This window comes from Falco peregrinus, chromosome 5, assembly GCF_023634155.1.
Source record: "Falco peregrinus isolate bFalPer1 chromosome 5, bFalPer1.pri, whole genome shotgun sequence".
NCBI classification, from domain to species: Eukaryota; Metazoa; Chordata; class Aves; order Falconiformes; family Falconidae; genus Falco; species Falco peregrinus.
In genome coordinates this window covers 43,652,453-43,673,890 of record NC_073725.1, presented here as the reverse complement: position 1 = coordinate 43,673,890, position 21,438 = coordinate 43,652,453, and the positions used below count along the sequence as shown (strand labels likewise).

The 21,438-nt window shown below is 37.7% G+C and overlaps 1 protein-coding gene across 1 annotated transcript in view; it reads right to left on the bottom strand.

Annotated features, from left to right (window-relative positions):
- The window catches only part of PLXDC2 (plexin domain containing 2), a 271,467-nt gene that overhangs the window by 109,405 nt on the left and 140,624 nt on the right, over positions 1–21,438 (bottom strand). Inside the window, exons 3-4 of the mRNA XM_055805874.1 lie at positions 16,092–16,238; positions 11,199–11,268 (exon numbers count right to left, since the gene is read on the bottom strand). Of these exons, the coding sequence (XP_055661849.1) occupies positions 11,199–11,268; positions 16,092–16,238 (217 nt within the window). The remainder of the gene's footprint in view (positions 1–11,198; positions 11,269–16,091; positions 16,239–21,438) is intronic.

Below are 21,438 nucleotides of genomic sequence, written 5' to 3'. Positions count from 1 at the left end.
TTGTAAAGATAAAGCATAAGGGCAGGAGCAGAAAGAGTTATAAATGAGTTCACTAACGAAAAGTGAGACAAAATGGAGTTTCAGAGGAAAGATGTTAGAAGGGCTTACCCCCCCCCTTACAGAAACAGGAGAGGTAGTTCCAGAAGGGACACTTGGCACAGGAATGACAGACAAAGGATGCTTAACAGGGAGAAAGTTTTTTAACAGTTGTACAGCAATATAAGACATCAGAAACAGAAGAGATAAATAGAAGGCAGTTGCGTGAGCTGGTATTTGCCAGTCAACAGCCAGGCCTCCAGAGTCTTTACAGAGTGAGCTACACACTGGTGATGACAAGTGTAATCCCCTGTAACAGACACAGTAGTTCAAGTTACTGATTTTGGCTTTGGCTAGAACTCTGCTTTATATCACCTTTGCCATTTAACAGACATTGCCCATAGGGTGATTTTTGTTATCAAAGAGCTCTTCATTAAGCGATGAACACATCTCCTGATGTCTCCTGTGCTGAAGGGTCCAAAGCCACAGGAACAACCAGAAAAGCCTTACTGAAATTTCTGGCAGGCTCTGAAAAGATGGTCCACTCAGTACACCGATACTGCAGAGCACCAGGCAAACATCACCTATCCACTGGTTTTGAAAGTTTAAGAAAGTAAATTTGAGATGTGGGGAAAATGCATCTGAGCATAATTGGGCGGGGGGGGGGGGGGAAGAAAAAGTAAAATTTGTGGGTTGAGATAAAGACAATTTAATAGGACAGAAAAGGAAGGGAAAACAATACTACTACTACTACCAATAAAAGAATTGAATATACGAAACAAGTGATGCACAGTGCAATTGTTCATCACCTGCCACTGATGCCCAGCCACTTCCCAAGCAGCAGCCCCCAGCCACCTTTCCCCCTAGTTTATGTGTATATATCATGACATCATATGGTATGGAATATACCCTTGGCCAGTTTGGGTCAGCTGTCCTGGCTGTGTCTCCTCCTAGCTTCTTGCACCCTGCAGTCTACTCACTGGTGAGTGGTGAGAAGCTGGAAAGTCCTTGACTCTGTGTAAGCACTGCTTCACGACAACTAAACCATCAATGTGGTATCAACATCACCCTTATCCTAAATCCAAATCACAGCACTATACCAGCTACTATGAAGAAAAGTAACTCTGTCCTAGCCAAAACCAGGACACATAGACTTATTCCATACTGCAAATTCACAACCATCCTCACCTTTAACAATGTCAGATCCTAACCCTGTGGATCCATCTCTTTCCATAGCATCACCAGCTAGATGAACAGATTTCCCTTCCACTCAGAAGTGTTGTTCTGAGACAGAGCTCAAACAGTGCAACATAAGGCTTTATTCCTTTCCCCACAGCATACTCTGTCCTTTTTCATTGATCCTCTTACCCTGAAAGTACTGCAAAATTGATGCAAATTGTATTAGAATTCTCTGCACTTCCGTACTTATTTTTCTCATTTCTTATTTTCAACCCTTCTGATGTATTGAAAACAGTACAAGTAATCATGAATACCATAATCCTGTATATATGCTCAATGTCCAAAATGAATTTAAAAATGCGTTATCTCTGTATAGAACAAATTTTAAGCAGCTATCTAATCCTAACCCAAGTGGGGTTTTTTTGCCTCTGTTACTTTCCCACAAGCTATATGCACACCTACAAACAGTTTGATACTGGAATAAGTGCAATGCTTTCTTGTGAGAATAAAAGATGACTTTGAATCAGTTGTCCTGACTGGTCAGTGTTTAGAAACCATGCTCAGGTACCTCACAGCTGCTCGTCAGCAGCAGTTCCAATAACTTCAGGTTTCAGTGGAAAAATTTATTTCAGTGCCTTCAATACCTTTGATTTTATCTTGGGTCAATAATGGGTAAAATAGTTGCAGTTTTGATGAAAAGCTGTGCATATCTTAGATGCAAAAAGTTCTCTCTTTAATATAGACGAATATTTTTAAGCATGTAATCTGACCTTGGTAATGTAGCCATACAAGGAGTTATTGATTTCAGTTTTAGAAAATTACCAACTTTAATTTGATCACAGTAGGATTTAGTATTGGAGTGCCTTTTTTATTTCTGTTTGGTACTCCCTCCATTATTAACAGTGGTAGAAATGCTCAGGCAGTACCTCACCAAAAGAATTATTTCAAATGATTCCTCCTGCTGCTGCTCAGGGATGTTCCTCTACTAAATGGTGATTTGCCACATATTATCTCACTGAATTTTAATACAGATTCAACTGCTGGCTCCAGCTTCAGCAGGACTATACGTGACTGAATCCCCATCCTCATAAATGCCAGAAACACTGGGAGTCATTGCCTCAAATGCCTCAGGCTGGAATAGCCTATTGCTCTGCTGACATGTGTCAGTTCTGGGTCTATTGCTTGCTGTGGAAGTGTCTGACAGGCTGTCTAGTTTCCAGATGTCTAAGCAGTAAGCTACAGCAATAAGGTAATACATGGCTTGCTTTTTTAAAGGCCCATCCCTACTCTGCTTCAAAACTTACTGCACAATTTTTATTGGCTCCTACTGCTGTGCTCCCCATACATTCCCATCAGCCTTCTAACATCCTTGGTGGTATTTGGCCAATACATGCCATCTTTGGCATTCCATGCTGTTTCAAACATCCAAAGTACTTTATTTTCAGTACTACGATTTGATTGCCTACATGATGCCATTTTTCGACTGGTTTGGAGGTTGCAAGCTCTCCTTGTTGTAATATTTATATAAGCTGTTTACACATGCAGAACATTTTTGATTCATGTTTTTTCTCTGTAACAACTTTGAGCCCTTGGAGCTCCATTTCTTCCTGACTTGTATCTGTGCACTTGGTATTGCACAGGACAGGTGGACATCTCTGGAGCTTTCTATAGGCTAGCTGGCAAAATATCTTGACAGTCAATTCACTCGGCTTTGTAAATCTAAATATGTAAACATCTATATATGAGCTGATCACACCATCCTCTCTTTGTAGCAATATATACATACACGCACACATTAACATATAGAGAGGATTAGACAGAGGATGCAATTCATCCAACCTACTTTAGCCATCTGCCTTCGGTGTTTATAGACTCTGCTGACTACATTGATTACTTCCCTGCTAACTGTGTGTGTGTGTTTAGGCTGACACACACAGATATAGATGTTGGCACAGCTAGATGAATTGTACCCTTTGTATAGAATCTGTTTCACTTGTAAACTTGCCTGCAGCCTATGCCCCTGCCTGTAGCTCATAGCAGAATTATTTCACTCTATGCACTTTCATTACACAGCATCCCTTCCAAAACTACCAGTGATCAACCCATCACAAATTAGCTAAGCTTTCACAAAGCAATAATCACATCACTCAGTCGCCTTTTGCTTCCTTCACCAAATACTAATCACTTGTTTCTGTTACTTTTTACTTCTTGAAAACATACGTTTTATAAGTTATACTTATAAAGACTTATCTTTCAAATTGAATTTTTAATGGGATGTCCAGGCAGTTGCTGACATGTTCAGAGGCTGCTAGAGTAGATGGTGGTCTTTGCATACCAGAGGTCACCAGGTGGTTGCTCTTATGTTGGTCAATTTATAATCTATCCCCCTACAGTTCTGTGGGTTTCCTAGTGTAATTTCCCTATCATTAAGCATGCTGATTTTCATATTTTTCCACAAGGAAGCCTGCTACAACTATTTGCTTTGTATTCTTCTGTTGTTTCTACAGTATTCTTCTTTCCAGTTTCCCATACTTGCAGAAATGCACCCAGAAATTCCAACATAATAACCTGCATGATAGACTATAGAGAGCACCAGAGATGAGTAACACTGAAGTTTCACCTTTTCATTCACACCTATTTTTCTCTCTTGTGCCACTCATTCGTGCTCCTCAATACCAGTACAACAGCTTCGCCCACTAGGAGCTACTACTGAAATTTCCAATCTATTAAATAGCTATTACTTATCCTAATAGTAGTGACTTCCAGTTTGATTTCTCCCTCCACCTGTTTCTCCTGCAGCTTTTCTTCCCTCTGGCTTTTCTGGGATAATACCATCTCCTTGCTACAATCCAGTGCTCCCTGTCAAACAAAACCACATCCAGCTATACTCTACCTTTTCAGTGTATAAACTTATTTCAGCGTTATTTACCTTCTGGCTCCTTAATATACCACCACAACTCAAACAGGGAACTCCTCACTCATCCTGTCCCCTAATGCCAGCATCCTCTCATCCTGGTACAGCCCATCTAGTTGGGGTCTACATGTTCATGTCCCAGAGCAAACAAAGCTGTAACCTTCAACTGACCTTCAATTCTTTCTCTCCTAGATTCAGACCTTATTTTCTCCCTTTGAACTTGGAAATCGGTAGTTACTTGCCTAAAAGTCAGTGGAAAATTAACCAGAGACTTCAGGATTTAGCTCACAGACCTAATTTCCATTTTTAGTTTGCTGAAAGTAATTACTCCTGCATTTTTGGAACTGATGTTTAAAGAATAACAGTTTCTTTAATGTCTGAAAATTTAATTTTATTGATGATGCCTTAATTGAAATTAATTTGCTAGCAAAACATTCTAATATACAGTCACAATCAGCATGTTAATACTTGCATTGACTTCTGTTTTGCAAAGCAGTTACTGGCTTTGGGAATAAAACATGATGGATGCTTCAATGCAAAAACAACCTCAGTGTCGGACAGAATTGTCTGCATTGGTCTAGAAATGTTCACTAGATGTAGAGGAAATTTAACAGAAATGGGCTTTGAAAAATTTAAACAAAACCCACAACAGATCCCAAGCTGATAGTTACATATAAAACTGTAACATTTTTAGGTGATGCACACACGATTTTCTTTTTAATGACAATTCCTGAAAGACTGTCTAAATCAAAGGTCATATTGACTTGCAAGATCATCTAACCTGTTTTAGAGCTTTCAGGAAAAAAAAAGAAAAAAAAACCTAAGAGGACATCAATAAACTGTCAAATAAGGGAAGTTATTGTCACTATATACTTACAGGCAGTGTAATTCCTCTAGTAGGAATTAGCCTTAAATTAACCCCAGTTTTACATGTCAATTTGAGGAAGACTTCTGTTTTATTTTCACCTGTACAAATACTTAGGTCATATTCTAAACACCTTTTCTATGTATCCACTGCCATTTCCACTACTGCATGCTTCCTGCTGCAGACAAAAACATGAAATTTATTCTATTTTCTGTCTTCTCATCTTAGCCCCAGTGAACTGATAACCAGCGTGAGGCAGCATGACTGTTGTGGAGCTGATGACCTGAGTGGGGTCATACAGACTGAGGTTGTGGCAAACAAAGGGACAGTGGCTAGAAGGACAGAGGGCTCAGCTCTGGTTTGCTCCTCATATGAGGGCTCCTGCTGACATAATACACACTCCTGGTTTCCAAAACACAGCTTTACACTGCAGTTCCCTGCACAAAGTCTGTTGAAACCTTTTGGGGCCTCCATGCCACCGTAAGTTACCAGTGCCTACAGGGGTGGTGGAATTTCTCATTCTGTTGTCACCACTGTGCGACCAAAAAGAGCCAGGATAGCATTAACCTCTGTAAATACCTAAATCACAGTCTTCTTCCCAGAAGCCTACAATCTGGGTGTGAGTCCAGCATGAGCTGAGCAAGCTTTTGGCTCTTGATTTCAATCCTGTTCACCCAGGATGCCTTGTGGAGCCACACTGTGCACAAATGCTCAAAACTTTCTGTGTCATCAGCCCCATGCAACAACCTGATAATGCCCTGAAGGTAAATCTGGTTAACAGGCTTGGGTTTTTTTATTACTCTTCTTTACCTGTCCCCTGTCTGCCAGATTCCCAACAAGTGTTAGTAATGGATTATATACTTGAGTTGCCCAAGATACCAACCTCAAAAGCAATTAAGGTTTCATACAGTGGAAGCTCTTAGCTACATTTAGATGGTGTCATTATCTCTGAAAACTCTACCGGTCTACTCAGTGCTAACTACAGCAGCTGTCATTGTAGGCACACAATGTGGGAAAGATAACTACAATATGGATAGTAATAACTAAATTTTCCTGAAGATGTTAGGGAAAACTTAAGAACAAAATGAAATGCTTTTTAACATAGATATGATTGATGCATTTTTTTTAATCTAGATTTGACAGAAAAAGAATGTATTATTTTATCAATCTTGACTGCCAAGGGGTGAATTCAGGAAGACTGCATAGCCTCACTAAAACCAGCATGAAGATGCTAAACTTATAATCACAGATATATCATCAAGAATGTGGCTGAACTCCTCCTAGTTCAAAAGGCAACAGCACAAACTACTACATCAAAACAGCATAAACTTAGGCCAGTTCAAAATCTGTCTCTGAATTCACCTTGCAATATTTATACATTACACTACCTATAAAAATATGACTGCTATTGAAATAGAGAAAAAAGTTATCTTTGAAAAGTCTTCAAGCACAATATAGGTGGAAAAAAAATAAAAAAGAAAAAAAGGGAGAGACTTGAAGATACCTTGAAGGATTCCCTAATAAAATACCAGGGTGTACCCATGCCAAGTTGTCTGTACTATCTAATAGACCTAAGGTAGTCTATTACAACCAACTGCTTAACTAAACCCTTGACAGCATAATTCTAGAGGAAAGTTCAATGACCAAAATATTGTTTTCCCAGTATGTGATAATACAGAACAAATTTATTATTATTTTTTAATTTGCTTTTACTTTTGCTGCTGCCAAATATCTATAGTTAAATGCAAAAATCAAATATGTTTTATGCTCCTAAGCAGTCTACATATTCTTGATTTACAGGCTATGTACAATACTATGCAGTCATTCTGTGGAAAGAACAGAAACTGAAAATGTTTTAAGTCCCCTCATGAATGTTGATCATTCAAACCATGAGGGAAATTCCAAAAGCAAAAATTAAAACCTTTATTAATCCCTGTCCTGGTTGTGGCTGGGATAGTTAATTTTCTTCATAGCAGCTAGTACTGGGCTACATTTTGGATTTGTGCTGAAAGCAGTGTTGACAATACATTGATGTTTTAGTTATCACCGAGCAGGGCTTGCGCAGCCCCAAGGGTTTTTCTGCCTCTCACCCCCCGCAGCGAGTGGGCTGGGAGGGCGCACAGCCGGGACAGCTGACCCCAGCTGACAAGAGGGACATTCCCTACCACATGGCATCATGCTCAGCACCTAAAGCTGGGGGAAGGAGGAAGGGGGGACATTTGGAGTTACAGTGTTTCTCTTCCCAAGTAACAGTTGCATGTGATGGAGCCTGGCTTTCCTGCACAAGGCTGAAGCCCTGCCTGCCAACAGGAAATGCTGAACAAATTCCTCGTTCTACTTCGCTTGTGCAGCTTTTGCTTTACCTATTAAACTGTCTCTATCTCAACCCATGAGTTTTCTCATTTTTACTCTTCCAGCTCTCTCCCCCATCCTGCTGGAAGGGAGTGAGCGAGCAGGTGCATGGGGCTCAGCTTCTGGCTGGAGTTAAACTACAACAACGCTGGGCAACAAATATCAGGCTTAATGAAAATCCATAATAATCTGGGTTGGATACTACTATCCTCTGTAATGCTGCTACAGGCATATCAGAAATATAACATCAATGAAAGATGCCATATAAGAAAACAATTCCCAAATAACTTACAGTATTTGATACAAAGCTGCACTAGAAAATAGACCGATCAACAACAACAACAAAAAAGCCACAAATAAACAAGAGGGCCTTACCATGAGCACAGAAGATTAATACAACCAAGTAGGAAGCATTGTTGCATGTTAAGTAGAATGTGGGACCACAGAGCTTCAGGGACTCCCTTGAGAAGGGCTGTGTTACTGCTTGGAGAGCTGTAGCACAGAGTGGGTTCTCCCACCCCCACAGCCACCAAGCTTTGTTAGGACTATCAGTGACTGGCAGCAAACAGATTTCATGTGCTTAGCTCCCTGATATCCGCAACATGACCCTAACTCATGAGTGGTTTATTACAGAAATAACTGTACTTTTGACCTGTAGAGCAAAAACTTTAGAAATCTTCACAAAAACCAAAACTCAGCTGCTTCTTGTGTTATCTACTATTATTAAAGCTTTGAGAGCTCTCCAGAGGTTGCTTTAAAAATGCTCTCTATAGGAATGCGGGGAGATAGATGTCCTTATCCTAAAGAACCACAAATTACTAATTATGTTAATAATACTATAAGCTGTCTTACCTCCTAGCTATGAATTAAATAACCTTGTGAAATACAAGCTAAGGACAACAGTGAATAAATCTCCTAAACTAGGTATTTTCACTCCCTGTTCTCCCTTTCCTTAGTTAAACACAATCAGCTCATCAAAACCCTTCAGAAGAGAAAATAAATATTAGTTAGACAGGAAAAAAAAAGTTGAGTTTTACACTGCAGCAATTTCAAAGTCATCTTAACTAACTTGGAAACTCTGCCATGCACCGTCCATGAAGAATGGCAGAAACCATTTAGGTAGACATTTTTATTGTGATAGGGATTTAATGTGCCATTGTCTTCAACTTTCCTTTTAAAAAGGTTATTTAATTTACAATTTGGAAGTAAAAACAGTTTGTAGTGCTGTCATTAGAGTAATTAATCATAACCTACTCTCCAGGAAGTGGATATCTATCATGTGGGACTCCTGTACACATTAACTGTCATTCTTTTGATCTCAGAATAACCTCTGGAGGCATTCCAGTCTAATATTAGCAATGCCACTGTAAAATCTTGATTAACAAGAAATAGTATACCATACAGTATAAAAAGGACATGGAACCTGTCTTTATACTTTGTTGTTAGGCTATAAGCCACACTGTACCACCAATGACTGACAGTAACAAAATTTGCAAACATAGCCAAAGCAAAACATGCATCAGAGAGTCAGGACAGAAATACATCTTTCTTTTCCCACTAAATGGGTTTAGGAGTCTTAAAGTTGTAGAAAAGGTTGCATCCTGTCCTGGATTGACAGGATGACTTACAGTTACTGGGCTTTATCAAGATAATATTTTTTAAAATATTACTGACTAGATCTTACTTTTTTGTGCTTTATTTTGAGGTTGAAAATCATAGAAGCAACAAATGAAAGACAGAAGTTACCTCTGCACTAATGTCAGCAGCCTATAGCGAAAGGACTGATGTTAAATCCTGTGTAGCTTGATAATAGTCCATAAATATTTCACAGCAATATTACTTAGTAGAAATGGGGCAAAAAGAAAAGCAGAATTATCATTCAAGGTTCCATTAATAGCAAGAGAAAAGACTGCTGCAGAGCTGCAGCTATTCTTATATGCTTACATGCTTTAAAAAAAAAAAAACAAAACACAACAAACAAACCAAACACCACAAACCACCTAAATGCCCTAAATGCTCTACACCAAAAGAAAACAAATAAAAAAATCTTTCCCCTCACAAATTATTACAACAGAGCTCTCCTTGGAAGCTTAACCTTACTCCCAAGTATTTGGGGGCAGACGGGGAAGACTGATGACAGCAGCGTATTAGTGATAGCAGTGGTAAAAACTCAGGGCTTTTATTAAAAGTGAAGGCCCAGCAGAGCAACCATACGAGAAGAATTACTTTGAGAAAGAGTGAAGTTTGTGAAGTTTTAAGGAACTAAGTTCAGCAGTAAGAATAAAGGGACATTTATAGAATGAACATTGTCCCCACTGCTACTCTTTTAGCTGTGCAGGATTCATCCTACCCATTCTTTCATGCTACACAGATCTCACGGATTTTATTTTGGCACATGATTAAATATAACTCCTCTAATAAGAGAGTACAGAACTAGGCATTGATGATAAAGCACCAAAATGAAACTAAAAGCAAAGCAGAATGGAAATCAGACAAATATCAAAACCCCAGTCAGTAGTTCATGGCTCATCTGATACAAATCAGTATCAAAATGTCATTGCTGATCAAGAAGAGAAAACCATGGTACTGAAGTAAGCCCATAATTCTGCATCCTTTTTTATCATTCTGACTGCAAATCAACCAGTATCAGTCTTTATTCACCTCTGTCCATCTCTTGTATTCTGCTTTGGTATCAAAATGGAGATCCTGACACAGAGTGTGACAGAAACCTCTGTTCCAGCTCCTACTCTTGTTGAGACACTGGCTGCAATTCTTCTCTAATCTTTCAGTCATACCCTTCCCATTCAGAGGTGCAGTGGGACATCAGCATCCCCTGATCCCGGCCAGATGGCCACCCATAGCATAAGAAGGGGAAACCTTGGCAAGAGATGGGGTAGGATTGGTCCTGGTGATGATGGCCCTGGTTTCTATCTGCTTTCTATCCTGTCACACCTCTAGGCAGGGCACCACCAGCCAGAGTCCACAAACTTGCTCAACATGTTCAAGAACCAGAGGATGCTGTGGGTGTTCTGTGATGCTGTCCTCTGTCTCCCTGTTCTCATTTTTTGACCATTTCTCCTTCTCCTTTTTTCTCATTTGTTGTCTTCCACATAATTTCATTTTCCTGTGGTCTCCTCTTTGTCTTTCAAGGAGGTGGAGCTAGAGGGGAGTAGAAGTGGTCAACAGGTGTTCCTAGTGCATGAAATCGGTGTAAACAACAGCCAGCAGCAATGGGAGGGAGAACACTAACCACAAGCCATCAGTGGTGCCCAGATCCACAAGACCAGGAGCTCTAGCTGTGCCATACCTCCCACCTTACCACAGAGAAGGAGAGGAACACTATGGTACTGTCACAGACACCATACCACACCAAGGCAATGCACTGCAATGGGTTTGCCTTACAGGTGACAAGTTACATACTTCTAGCAGCACTTCTTATATTTGGATAGTAAATTCTCTGCCCACATGCAGGCAAAACCTAAGTTCCCCTCCTTGTTTTGGCTCCAGCACTATCTCCACAAGTGCAACAGCTGCAGACGCACACATGCACACAAAAGACTCTTGGGGCAAATGCCTAAATAGAAAATGATTAATGCTATAAAGTCTTACAATGAGAAGGTTTTAAAACAGTTCAACTTGAGCAGCTGGAGGTTTTTCATCATATTGACATTTCATGATTTTCTTTTTGTGGAAATTAAAATTTAATAAATAAATAGTAAGATATAAAAAACAAATAAATAAATAAATGCTTCAGTTTATCTCTTGACATATATACAGGAAAAAAGGTATTTTAAATACCTGAAAGGAACTCTTCCCATATTACTCAGATTAAATGGTTAGAAATACACTTACCCCCAGTTGCCACAGTAATTTCACGTAGGAAATGGCCATAAAATGGAAAATCAAAGGACAGATTCACTCTCTGAAATGAACAACAGCAGAAAATAAAATTGACATTGTGCAGAAAGGTAAGCGAAAACAAAATGAGTAGTCCTCTACTTCAAATATCTGTTTCAGTGCTTTTTATTTTTCACTGGAGCCTTGCTATTCTTCATTTGAAATTGCCAATAGCTAATTGGAAACAATTCTGTGTAGCACTTAACCACTTGAAAGCAGTGGATCTTCATAACTGAAGATTTCAGAAAACAAAATACATCAGCAGACATTATAATTCTCTCATAAATAAAACTAATAAGATTCTTAGGTTTTCCTTAAGTTTCTTCAACCTCTTTCTCAAGAGCCATCAATATTTAACACCTTAGCAGTACCTAAGTTTTACAGGATACCCACTTCCCTGGCTGCAGGTGGTGTGATCTTTCAGATTCAAGTGCCCTCGGTGACATCCTGCTGCTGCCTGGGTGCTTATCTGATGGAGGCTGGTCATTGGAAGGCAACTCCTTCATCAAACCCAGGACACCAGTTCCCAAACCTCTCTACACTGTTAACTAGGAGCTGAAACTGATTATAAAGAAATATTCAACACATGTATTAACGAACTCTACTTTCAGTACTTAATGCAAAATAAAAAAGGAAGAAAAAAGTATTTTCTCCCCCATCAGCCTATCCTCTGTCAGCTGAATTCACAGCAGGGAACTGTAGTTTGGAGAACACTCTTCTGGTCACATAAGCTCCCCATAAAGCACCATTCAAATTCAAACTCATTTCCCCTCGCCACCTATGGCACTCCCATCTATTCCACTCTTTTCCCAAAGCTCGGTGATTATTGTGGCCACCCGTAATCATCACCTGGTGTACTACCTGGATAAACTCTGAATAAATCAGTAGTCATGACAGAAAGGAATGCTGAAATCCCAGTAAGGTCTTTTCACTGTTTAAGTGTAATATCCCATTAAAACAACATCACTTCCATAATGGCCTGAAGCCCAAATAGGAACAGGGTATACAGCCTGTTATTATTTGTTGTTTAGGACAAGTTTAAAAATAATAATAATAATTAAAAAAAAAAAATCAGTGTGAAGATGGGTTGTTGGTGACTGATCCTCAACCCTAACCTCAGATGTCTCCACTTAAGGGCAACAGTCCATGCATTTAAAAAGCAAAAAGAGGTGAAAAAGCATTTTGTCTTTATTTTCTCTACCATTATTTCTATCCTGGGTTTATTATTTTCAGATTATATCCAAGTGTTTCTTTCTTCTCTCAGGAAGAATCCAGAGACATCCAGCAGAATTTAAAGAATTATTTAGCATGAAATTAACAGCTGAAGATTTACAGTAATTTTAAATTAGATTTGCTTTGCATTTAAGTGGAAGAAAGAATTTTGACAGGATTTATTAGCACAATTTTGTTTGTTTTTAATTAGAATGCAAAAATCCATTTGCAGTGTGGTAATTGGACTAAGTAGGTTCTAATGACCTTTTCTGTATATACATAAAATACAGATATACAACTGAATATTTCTAATCAAAATGGCACATGTGAAAGACAGCTCATAAATTAATGTAAACAAATCGAGTTTTAACATATTCTGAAGTTTTCACCACTGAGATGTATGTTACATTTATGTACGCACTCCAGTGAAAAATTGTCCTTGCTCTACCAAACATAATTTCCAAGAACACCGTTAAAACCATCAATTCTCTGATCAAACCATCCCTCTTTCCTTTCTGCACTACTGTCCATTTTACCTATTAGCATTAACTGTCTGAATAACAAAAAAGTTAAACAGCTTCAAAAGAAAAATGTGCCCCCTGAGCAGTCTTCTAAGTTGCTATAAACACTAGTATAAAGATGTTTGCCATAAAGACTTGATCCTGTGCCCAATCAAACCAGATACAGATGTCCCATTGACTTCTATCAAAAAGTGATGCCTTAAATTCTGACAATATAAAAACGTTTAATATAGACAATTGTTTAGCATAATACTGTAATAAAGAACAAAGAAGATTTAAGGAATGTTTTAAAGTGTGATTTTGTAAAAGCCACTTGAAATAAATGTGGGTTTACTTTTGCTGCTAGAGAGTATACCTTGTTTTTCAGAACAAATATCAGCACTTTCAACCCACTGGAATAAAAATGTTATCTCCATGCACCAACGATAGACTGGACTGACAGGAAAGGGAACTGAGTTCCCAAGTGTAAGGTGATCCTGTATCTAGATCAGTGTTTGAGTAATCAACTATTAGATATCAAAAGACACTGAGCATCCAAGCCACACCTAAAATTTTATTACACAGTTTAGAAGATGGTAGCAATATGTTGGGGGTGGGGGGGAAATTGCTACTCAAGGTGTAAATCCTGTACTGCTAGGCATTTTAATTGTTTTATCAATATTTGCGTGTAACTTTACCCAAATGACGACTATGCTGTTTATAGAGCCAAACCATCTCATGGATCCTCTATGTCATGTTTCCTGTAGAAGCAAAACCAACTGGCAGCTTCTGGGAACTCTTAGGATTACATACTTCCAAATGAAGGAAAACACACAAATTGAGTGGAACATATTTAGCATTCAAGGAATCCCTGACATTATTAGAAAAAAATAATACTTAGCATATAGTAATTTAACTTTTTGTTCTACTATCAAATTGGAGATAATCTGTAGAAATTATCAGCATGTAAATCACCAAGTCACAGAAGGATGTGCAAAATGGCCTTTTAAAAAGAGTAATGACAAAGTTTATCTCTATGGAAGAGAAGGGAAGAGATCACTGCTTATCTATTTATGATCTGCTCAGAATATATGACTCTACAGTTGCTATACAGTTATAAAGAACACATCTCATCTAAATAATTTTGTTGTTCAGTACACATGGGTGTTGTTTGCTGGGACAGATACAAGAAATCTATTATAGACACATAAATAAAATATAAAGCCTTACAGAATCACTCACCGGCACATTTTCATCCTTCAGGAGGGACATAAAACAAACCTCTGAAAACCAGGTCTTTAAAAAAGTATGCAGACATGGCTGCAGTCACTCAAGTTCACAGTCCAAGATATTTGGGTAAATATGAAAAAAGATGGATATCAGTGTGCTAAACCTGGACCACAGCCTGCATTTCTGCCAGCTGTAGCAGAGAAAAGTGGGCACCTGACATTCAGCAGAAAAGTCTTAAATTGCTTGTTTTGGGGAGAAACAGCTGAAGCCATTGTGCTGCCAAATTCCACTCTGTTGTGCTGAACAGTCCTCCAGACTGATCCAGCACCCAGACCACAAGCATTGTTTCATTTTAAACCTCTGGTTTAGTAACTTCGACAAAACGCCCCCCTTGGAATTGAAATTTTTAGGTGTATAATCTCAGGGATCCAACTGGAAACAAAACTACTTAGAACAAAGGTGTAAAAGGGCGTAATCTTAAATAATCATTAAACAACAGGCTAAAATTTTTCAAAGGAATTTCACTAATGTTTTGGTCCCAAGCCTTACAAATTACTAGTATTAGGGAAAGATGTTTTACCTTATATAGGTATTTTTAATCTCTTTATTACATTTTTTTGCATGTTTCCATTCTCTCCCTCAACACAGACCACCAGGATCCCAGATAAAGGCAGCAAGGCAGACAATATAGGTTTTCACTTTTAGGTGCCCCTGAGGTGTTTTTCTCATTAGAAACAAGTTGTCTTAAGAAAATAGATGACACAGTTGTATTCAATTACCCCAAAGACACATAACTGCCTGAACCCTCTGTATTTGCATTATCCCCGGCTCTTTACAGTCTTTTTTTGCTATGAGGAATGTATTTTATGTACTAGACTCTCTGTCAGTCATATCTAGTGGATTTACCACTCCATTCTGCTTTTTGTATTCTGAGCTAAATACCACAGTGTTTCTTCATGCTCTTACATTCCTCTGAGCCAATCACCTGGCTGGTGCCTGGGAGGTAAAAGATGTATTAAACTTGCCTTTTCTCTCAGCTTTAAAACTGTTAAACACGCCTGCATCTTTAAGAACTGTACAACTTTTAAATAAGGCATTCACTAGATTTTAGTTTTAAACTTGTCAAAATCCAAGGACTTTTTATTGGAGCCAAGTTGGTGAATGGATGAAACAAGAACCTCATGAACCACAACTCTTAGTTGTATTTTTCTGTTTAATTTGTGCTAATAATGGCTCTTCTATATATGGTTTCCAGCCACAGGTGAGATTGAAGAATACAGTCTGTAAATCACACAGCATTCAATTTCACTACTAAGCACCTAAGTCCATTATTGTCATACCCGTTTTACCTGACAGCACGATTACAATGAGTTAAACAAGATTGTTATTTACACTCCATGTTATTTGTTTGTTGATATCCTGAAATTGTGATCACATCTATCACTGCTGATACTATATGACAGTCTCATGAGTTTTATCAGTTGTCCCAACAGAAAAAATAAGTGTGACACCTCATACAAAATGATAGTGCAAAGACACACACACTCCATGGGAGACAAACTTCAGCAACATAACCTTGAACCCAGTTCTGTTGTTATTGAAGTCAATAGCAAAATTGCCTCTGACTTCAGCAACACAAATAGTGTATTGCTTGATAGTTTGTGATCCTTAAGAACAGAAGCAAATTTCAAATATACGTTAAGGCACCTCTGAAGGACTTTTATAGCAGGGGCAAGGCGGCGATTTGGAATCATTTGATAGCACTATCGTGCAGACTTTCACAGTTTAACTAAAATTCAAAGATAAAGCTCTGTGACAGTAGTCACCATACTCAGTAATACTACTGTGTTGGTCACTGGTGAAAAATATCCATGTCAGTCAAAGAAGAAAAAGTATGATAACTTACTGCTGCTTGCCGATGGGTATTGGAAAGGATCCCATGAATCTTTACTTTGTCTTTCTCCATTTGGTCTATATTCACCCACAAATCCCGGCTGGTAGAATCATATGGGCCATATGTCCTTGAAGTATAGTAATTATGATCTGTATCCTCCTGAAAGGGGAAAAAACCCACAGCAAATATAGATTAGAATGGAAGATGCACCTTAGTTCTTTATATAAAACACATCATTGAAATACTGAGTTTTGTTGCTCCTGGGAGCAGCAGAAAAGACTACACTACAAGTCAACAATGAAAAAAAAAGTACAAATTGGAAATGTGTTGCAGAAGACAGCTTTGCTCCTAACCACAAGCAGCTGGCAAGGCAAACAGTTACCTCATACAATCATCTTATATTATGATTATAATGTTCACTGTCCCCAAATCCCAACCATACAGTTCCTGTAACCACATCAGTGAAAACTATGGCAAAATGTTTGACGGCTTTCAAGGCACGATGGTTAGTAAGTTCTTGTAACAACAGCCATGCTCTAACAAAGCAACAAGCAGTACTAACACCTTAAAAAACCTGTATTGTTTATCAATTTTGAACATAATTTACTGGAATATCCTTTATAAGAACATAAAAAAAAATCCTAAGAGCTATAGGCTTACAATGCTACTTCATTTCAAATCTCAACAAGATTGTTTTACTGTACATATGCCACTCAGAGAGACAAACACATATATATTTGTAGAAGAAAGGTTCCTCATCCTCACAGTCTTTGAAATAACTTTAGTTGCTGTCACACTCACGTTACAGCAAATTCAGAGATAAAATACACGAACCCTACATGTGCCATGAGAAACTGTGCTAGTGGTCCATCAAATCCTGCCGTTTGCAGATATCCAGTTTCTCAGTCAAGGGCACAGTTCAGAAGACTGTAAGTCTTGGCAAAGTCTGCTTATGTCAGTGATAAAACTGGGACTCCAACACTAAAAATACTCTGTATGCCACTAAACCTTGCTGCAATCAGTTTACACTTGAAATCATATACATTTAGCACAATTAAAAAAAAAATAAAATTTTGAAATCTTATCAGGCAAAATCTAGGAAATGTTTAAACCCTAAGTGGAGGAAATTCCAAAACTTCTGTCAATGTCAGTAGCTACGATTGTCTGTACCTTCCTAAAAGATATCAAAGACGGGGGAGGGGCTCGGAAAGTGCATAGTCATAGGTGGGAGATGAAACACATCCCAGATTCCCAGTCTTCCTTAACTTGTCACAAGCTCTTGTAACCATAAAACACGTAAGTCAACAGCACTACCAGCTTTCTACTGAATAGTAGTAATACTGTATTCATTCCTAGTGACACGGTCCCAAGCTAAAGATACACTTGGCAAAGGCTTATATTCTAGATGAAACTGTTCATGTTCTAGGTTAAATACATTGACCATAAATCCTGTTTCAGCTGGAGTTCATCCTACGTTAACACCATTCATTACTGATGCATTTCACTTAGGCTGTTGAAGATAAAATCACATTATTTTCTCCTTGATGATTTCTTTATCTTTTGCTATACTTTATATGCCAGGATGTACGTGCCCAGTAAATCTCAGTGACACTTTTGAAGCACCTTCTAACAACTTCAGCAGCTCTAGGTCAGTCACACAAGTAAACATAATTAAAAGTATGCTGGCAGGAAGATGACAAAAGCCAGCCACCTTAACAATTTTTTCTTATTTAGTGGTCAACAAAACCAGTTATTACCATCACGTATACAAAGGAGGTACAGTAAATTAAAAGATTTTGACAACAAAGATCCATGGAAATTCTGACGGAATGATAAATTAGGCTGGAAAAATGTAAATTGTAAGTTACATTTAAGGTATCACAAAGTCTCAAGGAAAAAGTCCAAGTGACAAAGAAGAAGAAATAATTACAAAAATAGCTTGTTCCAGGTAAACATGTAATATTTAAACTATAATTAAAACTGTGCAGTTCTTGCATTTCTAGATTTTCATAACAAATAAAGCTACGCCAGTTAATTACTAGTAGCTAAGCCCCTGCCTCTATAACAAGGCTCTGATACTGAGCCTGGTTGGTTGCTCTGTAAGAATGCTTTGAATGGTATCTTGATCTGTGCTTAAAGCAGGCTCATCATACATCTTGTAAATCAAACACTTGAGTTATAGCCTTCAGCTCAACATATTTTGTCAGTGTGTGAGGGAATTAATCGTGTATATGCAATTACCAAGTTTTGTGAGAAAAAAAAGTAAAAAAAAAAAGTCTCATTTACTGTTTTAATTCAGGTTAAATAACCTTAGATACTTCTAGAACGAAACAAATTCATTTCTACTTGGATGACAAGAAAAAAACAGAATTCCTCTTGCTCTTTGGAAAAGCTTCATAACCTTCAGCATATGTATTTTATGAATGGACTATTAAATATTTGTCTCTTACATCTTATTTTTTTTTAAAAATCCTACCTTTAAATTTACAATATGACTAAAAAAAAGAACACACAGCTAACTACTATAGTTGGCCTGAGCAGCTCAGGAGCTTTTTCTAAGCTTTGGATCCATACTTGTAGTCCAAGTCACTGCCTTCACAGTTTTTAACATGCATTACCATGGAAATTAAATTGTTGGAGTCTTCCATATATTTCCCAGCCACAGAGAAACATTTTATTGGTATCAAGATGCCTATGAGTTTTCATTCTGACAGACCTGTTTATGGGCTTTGGTTGATTGCACCCGTTTCATGATACACTCTAACATCTACAGGTACTATATGCATAAGAAGATGGAAAAATACTTCAAAAATTACACTGAATTTGCATGCAAACTACTGATACTGAATTATGAAAATAATTTTAATAAGTATATGACACAAATGTAGAATACTGAATACAGCTAGAATTATATATACATACAAGTATGATGAGAAACAAACTTTTCAGTTCCTTTTAATGACATAGAAGCATGTTACCAAATGAAAGAACATGCAGAGAAAGCAGACAACATACCCATCACTACTACATTTTTCTTTACCTTTTTGCGGGTATTTTGGGGATATGAACATTTTTTCCTGCGGCTTCTCTAGATATACAGTTCTATCCAAATACTGCATATATCTTAAGTTGGAAGCACCTCTCTTCTGTTGAGAAGTATAGCTTTTAAGCAAAGGATTTTTCCAGATTGTTCACACCAGCTATAAGGATTACTGTTGGCAACCTTTGTGAGTATAAAAAGAGTATTTATTAGAACTTCTTTCATAATTCTTTCTTTTTGGGGAAATAAGTTATTTTTAATCCGTGGCAGTCTTCAGTGCTGAGTGGCCATTTTATTGCAGGTTGTAAAGAAAATTAATTTCTCACAGTTTTCACAAGGGATATTGTCTGATGACACCTTGAATATATTCCCATACTTTTCTAACCGCAAATGAATTTTCTCAGGAAAGCTGAATGCGTGCACTATTCATGAAAGCTCAGCACAAGGGAGGATTAAGCCTTCTTTAAATTCTCAGTGTGCAGTATTTATCAAATTAAGTGACTGAACATCCATTCCATGTGTTACATACACAGATACTCCCAAATACAGTCCAAACACCGCATATTTATTTCCTCAGTAACTGCTGTCCCTTAACAGGTAACAGATTAAGGCTTCAAATGTGTGAGGTGAGCTGCTGCAATCAAGATAGCATAAAGTAACTATGTGTGATATTTAAAAGTAACAACTACATTATGCCTCTGAAATGCTTTCATATTACTAACTGGGATTCTGGCCAAAGATGTACATGAAAATAGTACCAAAACAGACATGAAACAATAAAATTCCCTCTCAATGAAATAAGACATCATGATTCAACAATGATACAATCACATATGTAAGCATGGGACTATTCAGATTTAATTATCTTCCCGTTACATTTTTTTCTTTAGCATAAACTGAAAGATACTGTAAATGTTTTGGAGACAGGATATTATCAAACAAGATTTAGGTGAAGAATAAGAGTCTCTGTTGAATCCAACTGCATGAATATTTTGCTTTTAAATACTGGATCCAATTGGATTCAAACTACAGACAGTACTGAATGAGAAGTTTTGCCATATATATATATACACACATGTATCTATTTATGTCTCTACCTGTAAGGCTGTAACTGAAAAAAAAGTAGGAATTTCAGCCAGAAGAAAAGGAACTGGCATCCAGAAATGAGCTCTGTTGCACAACCGTATGCTATAAGAAAACTCTTAGTTCCTCTGCAGTTGAAAGAAGACAGACATTCGCAAAGCAAATCAATAATGATTTTCCATTGTTATACTGATCAGCCAGCCAGATGGCAGTTACATTTTGGTGGCCTAAGTTTTGGTTGCCTTCTCCCAGTCCTGGGAGACTGTTCGTGCCATGACTGACGGGGGGGGAATCAATCAATCAAGCAAAGGCTCCTTATCTTCAAATATCTGTGATAAAGTGTCATGAGTTATTGCCAGCTGCAACAGACAAAAATTAGACTCATTTAATTTAACAACTGTTGTCCCTTTAAATATCCTATCTATTGAACTTGCATTTTCAGACTTTCATTGAGATGACACCACAACAAACTTTGAAGCTATCAAGGATACAGAGTTAGACTTCATAAGTGACTCATTTTATCACTATAAAAGGAAGGTCTCATATCCGATTTTTAACAAAATGCATTAATAAACTGCCCAAATTATCCAAATTTTATGAAATTTTTGAATTATCTGAAAGTGTTGCTGGTATTCGCTGCAAAAATTAGTGCTGAAACTCATCACCAAATACTAAATTCAGAAAGTCACCTTTAACTCTGAATATGAGCATTTACAGATGAATAGCCTATGAAATTAATCAGACAACTATGCATTCTAAAAGCTGAATTTGTAGAATGAAGTGGAAACACTGGAAGGAGAAAACAGCCAGTTATATATTTTAAAATAGATCACTTTTCAGGAAGAAAATAAAGATAATAATAAAATACTTCAAGGGAAATTTAGAGAAAGGAAATAAGGCAGCAATTAATAGTATTTCCCTAATGAAGAAAAGCAGTTCTGACATTTCATTTTGCAGAAGAAAAAAGAACACTGTTTCTATTAAAATAAGCCGGCAACAAGATGGCCCTGCACATATATAACAAAACCAGCTTCCTCAAAACTTATTTGCACTCTTACCCAATCTCACTTAATGCTTGTTACTCTCTTATGCTCTCTCTGCTTATCCTGTCAGTGAAACACAGCTAAAATTGACTTCTGAAATGTTTCAGGGTTTTGTTAGAAAATTGCTCTTGGATTTTGAACATTATTAGTATCCACCAGCTAAAAGCAGCACAAGGGGGAGAACAGAAATGAC